This window comes from Saccostrea cucullata, unplaced genomic scaffold, assembly GCF_032062105.1.
Source record: "Saccostrea cucullata isolate Sc308-1 unplaced genomic scaffold, CSIRO_AGI_Scuc_v1 ctg18061, whole genome shotgun sequence".
Taxonomy (NCBI): domain Eukaryota; kingdom Metazoa; phylum Mollusca; class Bivalvia; order Ostreida; family Ostreidae; genus Saccostrea; species Saccostrea cuccullata.
In genome coordinates, this window is record NW_026925964.1 from 1 (window position 1) to 10374 (window position 10374).

Sequence of the window (10374 nt, forward strand, 5' to 3'; positions counted from 1 at the left end):
GGAAATTTTATTTTTTTTTGAGGTTTTATACATTCTTAACATTTTTTTTTATTAAAAAAAAAGGGGGGGTATTATCCATACTTCAGGTACCTGTGAAGATACATGTAGGAAAACTATTGGTATTAGAGACGTATAATAGATATGTTTGTTAAGAAACCAGTTCCTAATGTTTTCATTTATATATCTATTAAAATCATTGGATCAGGAGATTCAGATATTGATTAAATTAACTTATAAATGAAAATAAATTCCACATGTTGGAAACAGCAATAAAAGCTCTGGATGCGTCAAACGTCAAAACACGTGGTTAAAAAAATTCAAAAAAAAAAGTTCACCGTCAGTCTGCAACGTCACATCTTTATGACGTTATTTCTCTGTTCTAGCAAAAATGCCATAAAGCCCTTTTGTCATGGGCGCAATCATATATATTCTAGCTGTTCTGCATACAAAATACAAATGTAAACAAATGACAACAATCCTCTTACACAAAATGCAAAAGTAAACTTAATCATCTTTATGTAAAAAACATGAATCTTACCTAAAAAGAGCAGAGGAAAACTGTAGCAGGTTTATCGTTTACAGCAGGCACACATATTATTCTAAACCTTTCGGACTTCCCATTCTGGAAAATAAATATCTAAGAGTTATCTCCCGTACACCATAAAAAAATAATAGGGGTACCTGCAAATAACCTTACCACAATAGTTAAGAGTTGTAAACCATAGTTTACAATCTTGAAACTGTAAGTGGAGTTCATTTCTCAGATTTGGTAGACAGTATTTTTATCAATACTTCGAGAATTGATTTGAATCATTAAATTCATTTTAATTGTTGCAACTTTGTTTCACCGACATATCCTGGATGCTTATCATGAGCCATTTGTGTGCGTGTTGCACATTCATCATTTTCATTGCAATTTGCATTCATTTCAAAAATTCAATTTTAAGGCGTAATTTGTGCTTTTCACTAATTTAATTATTTAGTGCAATTTGCACCAAATATGTGCACAATTTGTTCTTCTGTTGTTACTTTGGGATGAAAAATCGCCGCCCCGATTTTAGTTTGTAGCGGATTGGTCATAGGACAAAGTCACAAAGCATTTATTATTATGAAAAATGTTAATTCAATGCAAGTTCCTAATTTTAAAACAAATTTACTTTTACAAGAAAATCGATTAGTACTTGTGACAAGAATGAAATATATGGAGATAATGAACAGTATTCAACCTCTTGAAAATGTCCATGAAACAAAACAAATCAGGAGCAGTGTAGAACGGACTCCAAGAACATCAGAGGTGGGATCAGGTGCCATTGGGTAATGAGTATCCCTCGCCGGCTGGTCATACTGCCGTGTGTTACTTGTAATGGTCGGAAAATATCGAGATAATCCGTCTACAATTCAATGAGTAAATAATGGTCTGATAGTTTGTACGAAAAAAGGCAGGACTTCAGCATTTGACTTAATTATAGATTGGCTTTGCTGAGAAGGTCATTATATTAGCACAGAATTTTCGAAAGAACGATTTTTAACGACATTGTGATATTCTTGTTTCCTCAATATGTCAATAACATACCCCGTTTTAAAAAATCGTTCATGCATAGAGCATGCTTTTGAATAAATGAGACTGGTTGAACTAAATTACATGTAAACGTACAACATTCGTGGGCACGATTTATCTTTCTTGACCTTACGAGACTTGATTATGAAAACACAAAAGCAATTTATAATTTTGATTTAAAAACCAATCGTGAATAAAAGTTTAAATTTGTTGGTTTTTCGTACCAATTGTAAGGACATCATTTATATACTGAATTGACGACTGATTTCCCGTTAAGTATTTGCCGATCATGACAAGGAGCAAACGGCGATTGTGACCGCTCTGCAGGGGATGCTAACTCCTCCATTTCACCTGATCCCACCTCTGATGTTTAAGAGGTCCGTGTTTGCTTTGCTCCAGATTTATATTGTTTAATGGACTTTTGAGATTGAATACTGTTTGTTATCTCCATGCAAGTTAATTTTACAGATTAAGCTGTTCACTTTACAAATTATTTTGTGAAAATGAAAAAAAAAATGTCTAAATTTTATTTAATGCTCCATAAATCAAAATAACAAAAAACAACTATTATATGAAATAATTTTTTTTTAAGAAAGAACAAGAAATTCTATCTAAAACCTTGTACCAATCTTCACCGACCTTAGAAATCTGATAATTTGTTTAACATCACAGGTTTTATCAAAACATTTTAATAACCATTGTAGGATTAATTTTTTTAAATTATGAAACTGAATTGTTCACATCTTTTTTAACCAGTCGTTAACACAAAGATGACGAGAATCAAGAAAAGTTAAGGCTTTATGAAGATTTATTGCAATTAACCAATTACTTCACCCGGGTTCCCTATAAGTATGTGATCTTCCAATGTAATTTTGTAGCCAGAAAAAGTACAATATACTTCATCTGGTGCCCCGAAGTAAGAATTAGTGGACTGTCTAGATTTTAAAAAGATTGTGTCACCTGACACTAAATCTAAGACTGCAGCGTTACTTCCGGCGGCGAACTCTCCATTAGATCGACCATACAATGAGTCGATATAGTGATAGTTATGGTACAACTCCGCCCAGACTTTAGCATCAGAACGTGACAAGGCGTGGAAATGAAACACGTAAATACCACTCTCTCTAGCGGTGAAATACCCCGTGACCGGGCTGTATCCGCCTCCACGGTTAGAGAAAATTCGGTCGAAGATTAGAGTGGTTCCCGAAAAATGATGCGAAAGGCCAGCAGAAAATGAAACTTCAGACTGGGAATCTGAAATTTGAATTTATAAGAAAGTAACCGTGATGGACGTCATACAAATGCACTTCATTAACTATAAGCTAGTTTTTAGTACAGGTGCAGAAAAAAGAGTTGATATTCCTTTAATCATTTCTTTACGTACCGTCGGAATCGTGGGTTACAGGGGCTAATAGAATCCCTGAGAATGTGGCGTAGACTTCGTTTGGTGTTCCAAAGAGGTCAATCGCTCTGTTATTTCTGGTTTTTACGTACACCTTGTCCCCCGAATGAAGGTGCAGCACAGCAGTATTACCGGCATCAGCGAACCCAGACACCGTGTGACCGTAAGCAGCGTTAACGTAGTCCTTGTTGTGGTAAAGCTCCAACCAAATCAACTGAGTGAAGTACATATGTTTTAGAAAACAAAGCAAGTATTGTCAAAAATATTAAGAACAAGATGTTTGTGAAACACCATGCGCCTGGCGGCAACAAAGTTCGAAAAAAGCTATTTTTAGCTTATAGGTCACAGTCGAGGTCACAAGGCCTTGTTTCATTTGAAAGAACTTGAATAGTGGTGTATGCATAACAAATATGAGGTCTCTTTCTCGCATGGTTCAAAAGTTATGGTGAAGGTTCAAAAGAGCTATTTTTAGCATATAGGTCACAGTCAAGGTCACAAGGTCATTGACCTTCGTTTCATTTGAAAGAGCTTCATTAGTGGAGTAAGCATACCAAATATGAAGTCTCTATCTTTCATGGTTAAAAACTAAATGGGAAGGTTAAAAATTGCGGACAAAAAAGCTACTCTTAGCATATAGGTCACAGTTAAGGTCCCAAGGTCGTTGACCTTGATGTCATTTGAAAGTCCTTAATTATTGGAGTATGCATATCAAATATGACGTTTTTATCTCTCATAGTTTAAAAGTTATTGTGAAGGTTAAAGTTTGCAGACAGACAGACAGACAGGACAAAAACAATATATGCCCTGGATCTATCGATGCGGGCGCATAAAAACTTTGTTGTTCTACCTGTTACACAAGCCAAAACTCGACGAGGAAAAAACATACGAGTACCTGATTATTTTGAGCGAGTCCATGATAGTGAAAAATATAGGTTCCATCCACCGGCGCAGTAAATACACCCGTCAGGGGATCGTATGCATCACTTTCAACCATGAGTTTGTTATACATAACCGTTTCACCGTTAGTTGCATGAAAATGATGGTCAATTCCAACCGAGAAGGCCACGTCCTCATAGGAATGTTCTGTAAAGGTTTTTTTTTTTTAATTTGAAATAAATTAAGAAATCTAAGTATAAATCACAACATTTAACACAATACTACAAACGTGTATGTCTACTTGAAAGGGAAATCATCATTATATTTGCATAGTAAAATAAATTGAATCCATATTTTGCGAAAAATAAAATTTGATTAATAACTAGATATATGTTTGGCATCATTTGATACAAATAAATAGTAAGATAATTTGCGCTTTTGAAAACAAATATTATATATACATGAATTTGAAAGGAGGCCTTACCGAATTCGTCAGAAGAAAGTAAAATTCCAGTAAATGTGGTGTAAATCTCGTCGTCTGTTCCAAAGAGTGTCGTGTTATACGATTGGTGAGTTCTGATACTCACGTGATCATTTAAATTCAAATGAAGCAGAACAGAATTTCCAGCATCTGCATAACCATGTGACGTATACCCATACACAGAGCAGATATAGTTTGTGTTCTTATAGAGTTCTATCCAAATCTTGCTTTGGGTATGAGCCAAAGAGAAAAAGTGAAAGGCATAAATTCCTGGGTTTGTACAAATAAAAGATCCCTGAGGATCAAACGTGGCAGAGATATTTGTGATAACTTTGTTATAGGCTATCTGTTCGCCATGACTGAGGTACAGATGTTTGGTCTGCCCCAAAGTAAATGCCACATTGTCAGAAAACTGACAGAGCACTGAAAGAGAATTAAACCTGAAGGAAATATAAGAAATCGAACCTGATTCAATCTATTCAATCAAAAATTCCAATGAAATTAAATCTATTAATTGACTTCATAATTTTAAGTATTATATGTTGCTGTTTTCAAATTCGTTGATTGTATATAAATAAGTAAATATACATTTTTGAAAAAAAAAATAAGAAAATGAAAATAACCAATTAGCTCTGCATGCGTATTAATCATTTCTCCCTGACATTCTACATAAAACACCTACTCTCTAACTTTTTCTTCATAACAGACGAACCTCTCTGACTTATTGTTCAATAAACAACCACTCCATGACATAAATTCTACTTTTACCCCCTGAATTATTTGATGGCCTACTTTGCTTTTTAACTGATATAACTAAATATGTTCAAAAGAACAGAAAAGAATACATAAGAGTGAGGAAGATCGCATTCTTTTTTAATATGAAATTCAATTTTAAAATTTTGAGTTTTGTGTATTATTCATAGTTTTGCTTACATTCTTCTAGGTTTTTTTTATCGAAGAATAAGTAGGACACTAGCATATTATCTATCTAGAGCTGAAATTACACGTATTTATATTATCACTTAAAGATGTATAATGGTTACACTACCTGTTTTTGAAAGTAATATCAAGAATAAATATATCATGTCCTCCATATTTCTTCAATCATCTGAAAATAATCATGAGCTTTTGGGCTTAGATAAGATTTTCAAATAAAAATCGCTTATCTATCTATATGCAGAAACGTGGTTTATTAAACATTTGTAAATAAATGAATTTATTCACCTCATTTAATTTTATGCTTCAAATTGATAAAATATAATTTTGTGCTTCAAAATTATGAAATATATTAAATAGGTCAAGTTAAGAATAATCATCAGAATCTAATATATTGGATAAAATATATGGAGATAACGAAAAATATTCAAGCTCAAAAGTCCAATAAACAATACAGAAAAGGAACAGAGAAAACACGGACCTCCGAAACATCAGAGGTGGGATCAGGTACCGTAGAGGAGTGAGCATCCCCTGCTGACCGTTCACACCCGTCGTGTGCTCCTCGTCATAATCGGGAAATAACGTAAAAATCCGCCGCAAATTCAGCGTGTAAATAATGGACTAACAATAAGTATGAAAATGTTAGTCAGCATTTGATTCAATGATAAATTGTATTAGTTGACAAGGTCATTGTATCGACCATAGAATTTACGAAATGATGACATTAAACGAGACTGCTGATAGTCTTGTTTCATCAACATGTTTGTCAATAATTTACATCGTTTTATAAATTGTACATACGTAGAACATGTCCTTGAGTATCGAATCAACTGATAGAAATAAACTCCGTATGCAGATGATGAAGGTATATTGCTGCACAAGTAAGGGAAGTTGGATTCACGGCGGGTGTGACTGGTCAACAGAACAAGGGGTGCCTACTCCCCTAGACATCTGATTACACCTGGAGTTTACGGGGTTTATGTTTGTGCCCTGCTCAAAGATCTGTGTTGCTTTCTAGTTTCTACATGGCATCAATCACTGTACATTATCCATGTTTTTCATTAAGTCAAGAAACAAAAATATTTATGGAAAATATTGAAGCATAAAATAGACAGCATTACATCAATAAAATAAAATACAGGAATACACAGGAAGAGCGTCCAGTGATGGAATTTAGTGAAAGAAAATCAGGACCTTGATTAATGACACTGTAGGTAAACACAGAATTTGATTAACAAAATAAAAGTCCAACATCATAATAAAGGGTCAAATTAAAGGGAAACTCTAAATTGATTATCTATACGTCATTCATTTGTAGGACCCGGGTAAGGAAAAATTTACAAAACACTGATAAGAAATTTGAATGGAAGAAAGGAATTTCAACTGCAACGTCGCTGTGGACTCCATGGTACATAAAATCAGTTGTTATGCATACGGTTGTGATGACAAAACTTTGAGAACGAACAAACCTAGAGTCGGAAGCATTCTTGTCCATCATGGGAATCAAAGACAGAGTAATAGACACTCCACTGTTTTTGAAAATATCATGTGTTCTAGTGATTGCAGCTTTCGTTATCAATCTCATCGGTTTCTCTGTACCTTATTGGTTTGAATTGAAAAGTTACCATGAAGGTCTATGGTCAATTTGTATTGACTCAGAATGCACGGACTACTCATTTAAGAATCTGGCGAGTAAGTATTTATAGATCATTGCTATTTGTTTTTTACTTTTTAATATAAATTAAGAGTTTGCCTTGTTAATAATATGGTATTTATTTACACATGTACCTATACCTTTAAATACTATCTTTTGTGTCCCCACGACATAGTGAACAAATGGGATGCCGGATTCAAACATCAGTTTAAGTATTGCAAATTGTAAACATAGTAAACAATATTTATCAAGTTTTCCCTACATTATTTTCAATTAAAGAAAACATTCTGTAAATATATGAGAAAGTAAATTTAAACATATTTCAATGAATTTTCTGATGCAAAACAGCAATTTTATTTTCATGGCAATCATTACTTTGGTATTTTCCGTGTTTGTTTAGAGAAATTTATTCGAAAAGATAAGCTGCAGATAGGGAATGAAACCAAGCAAGTCTGATATGAGACACGAATAAAGCAATAAATTTAAAGTTTATCCATTAACTTTGCAATTGGGCAGGTTTTATATTTTAAAAAAATCGGCCAAAGTCAAAACCACCCTGTTATCATTCAGATTTACATCATTTCGCATGAAACGATAAAGGTAAGGATTTTTGAAGGATTTTTGAAAACTTTTCCTATTTTTTTAACCTTAGTTCTGATTATTTGGTATGTCTCATACTCCCCATTGTAGGTTGGTTTGAGGCCTCCCGGACCTTTGCTGCCTTTGGGTTTATAGGATCCATCGCTACCATAGTCCTTCTGGTCCTGTACATCTTTGTAGAAAAGCTTAGCATTTATATCGTGTACATCGCCGCAGTGGTCACGTGTTTTGTGACAGGTTTGTATCTATTCAAATTCATCAGGTTTTCATTCCTGGTGTGGAAGCTGCCTTATAATTATTTATCCCTTTCAGTTATAAATTACAGATAATTGAAATTTCGTCCATCGTGTGCATCTTCCCTCGGTGAACATAAACTTTTGAAAATTTTCAGTTTCTCATAAACTGCTGAACCAATCTCATCCATTTTTATGTTAAAAGGAGAAAAGATAGTCCATTGCTCTCCCTTAAGCTTGAGTATTTGGACCAAAACAATTAAAATTAATATATTTTAAAAAACAAAGCCTTTTTACTCCTGGACATCAAGCAGTCAAACCATTGGCAGTTATATGAGTCCTTTTATATTGCTTTAACAAAATTATGAAATTTCTTGCACCAATAAACGTGTTCATAAATAGTGAAACCTTGTAAATCATTTCTCTGCGCATATTATTACAAAAACAAGCGTTTTGGAGAAACGAGATAAGTCTCTTTTATGAGAAACTAAGCATATGTTTCGAATCGAACATATTTAATTATGTTATATAATGAAAAATCAATAAATTGACCAGAAGACATTGCATATACACTTATAAGCTCTTTGCACAACTCTTCTCAATATATTTTTTTCTATATTTAATTTTTAATGTTGTAGGTGGCTTTATCTTGCTGACCGTGTTGATCTATGCGGCCTTCCTGAACAACCTGTCCTGGGGCTGGGCTTTCTGTGTCGTGGCCTTCTTACTCTACTCAGTGTCCGGGGTCCTACTGATTATTAACTTCCTAAGGAAGGACGGGAAAGTGGCCAGCAAATAAATTATAAACTGTAAAATAAAAACGAAATGGGAAATATTCAATTTCAGTTGATTTTATATCTAAATATACAATAAATATAGAATTTAACAGTGTGTTTTTGCGCCATACAGACACTTACATTAAAGCTTATATATTTACAGATTGTGCACAACAATGAGTTGTTAATCATAGTTTCACAAATCGTGAAACTATATTTATCAGATCGTTTACTATAGTTAACGGTTTGTAAACTATAGTTTACAAATCGTGAAACTGTATTTATCAGATAATCTATGTTTTGCAATCGCAAATGATTGTTTTCGATGTTAAGTATAGTTTACGGTTGTGAAACATAGATTATCGCGTTAACTATGGTTTACAGATGTAAAATATAGATTAACGTTGTTAACTATAGTTTACAGTCCGTGAACTATAGTTTACAACCGATAAACCTAGTTTATCGACTATGAAACTATGTTTTGCTCATTTTTGTGAATTTGGCGTGCCATACTTATATATTTACAGATTGTGCACAACAATGATAAATCAAATTTCTGAAATAGAGACAAATAGGGAAGACATAATTATATCACCAATTCATGTTTATTTTTCCATCAACTGTTCGTGGGGAGTATTCTTTTATTCAGGAGATATTTCAAAGTCATCTGCCAACCAGTTCATCAAGAGTACCTGCAAACAATTTCTTATGAATTATTTCTATAAGCAATGTTTAAATCAATTTTTTATCATCGTTTGATGCGGTTGACAGCAAACATGCGGTCTTTTACTGAATTTCATCTCAACAAAATAATGTTTTTTCTTGGGTCAGCTCATCTCGACTTAATGTTCTTTAACTTTCTATAGTCAGTGTATGTTCGCCACTTCAATGGGTTGATTTGGTAAAGGGGACGCTCATTCCTTGCTAGCACCTAATCTCACCTCTGATGTTTTATAAGTCCGTGTTTGATCTGGTCCCGATTTGTATTGTTTGACGTTTGAGCGTGAATATTACTTATCTGCTATTTCTATATATTATACTTCATGTAAAATTAGTTGAATCTGATTGGTTGAGAAACATTTGTTATAAAACACTACTACCCGCTGAATAATGAAGCCACGCCCTCCAGCGTAACAACAGTCAACAGTGCTTGACGACGGGTGGTATTCCAAAAAATAGCGACTGCGCAGAATTTATGCGCGCACGGTTCACTGTTATATGTATTTGTATAAAACATTCAGTATAATATAATAAATATTGCATGTAGTTGAGTGTAACATTGAAAATTTTCACCCCTCGAAAACCATAGTCAACCTCGGCTGCGCCTCGGTTGACAATGGTTTTCTTGGGGTGAAAGTTTTCAATGTTGCACTCAACTACATGCAATATTTATATAATATCTCATTCACCTGTGGATAACTTCTCAGTAGTATAAACCGCCTAGATGGGGGGTTCAACTGAGTGCACTTTTGGGGCTGTGGGGGATAGGGGGTTCAACGGAGTGCACTTTTGGGGTTGGGGGGATAGGGGTGCAGCTCCTGGGGGGGGATAGGGGGTTCAACTGAGTGCAGCCCCTGGGGGAGGATAGGGGGTTCAACTGAGTGCAGATTAGGGGGTCTGTGGGGGATAGCTGGGTCAACTCACTACAACCCTAACCCTAACCCTAGGGGGCTAGGTGGGTTAATACATAGCCCCTATATGTCCTATACGGGGTGTTTACACTGTGTTTACATTATACACTATACGCTGCTACTACGATTCACAACGCTGCTACTACGATTTTGGCAGCGACTTTTATACCTGTTGCATCATCTGTAAGGGCCCTGTGCAAAAAATACGATAGACCTACGTTTTTATG

General features: G+C 34.5%; 2 protein-coding genes across 2 annotated transcripts; one reads left to right on the plus strand and one right to left on the minus strand.

The window, feature by feature from the left end:
• Window positions 1-2100: 2100 nt before the first annotated feature.
• Window positions 2101-5425, minus strand: LOC134270182 (uncharacterized). The gene is made up of 5 exons (XM_062752371.1): window positions 5366-5425; window positions 4321-4740; window positions 3853-4043; window positions 2943-3174; window positions 2101-2812 (listed from the first exon to the last, which is right to left on the minus strand). Exons 1-5 carry the CDS (start codon window positions 5409-5411, stop codon window positions 2376-2378), a joined length of 1326 nt encoding a protein of 441 aa, XP_062608355.1. The 5' UTR covers window positions 5412-5425; the 3' UTR covers window positions 2101-2375.
• A 981-nt stretch (window positions 5426-6406) lies between these two features.
• On the plus strand, window positions 6407-8539 carry LOC134270183 (uncharacterized). Its single transcript, XM_062752372.1, has 3 exons — window positions 6407-6945; window positions 7598-7744; window positions 8379-8539. The coding sequence occupies exons 1-3, from the start codon at window positions 6750-6752 to the stop codon at window positions 8537-8539; spliced, it is 504 nt and encodes a 167-aa protein (XP_062608356.1). The 5' UTR covers window positions 6407-6749.
• Window positions 8540-10374: the final 1835 nt, after the last annotated feature.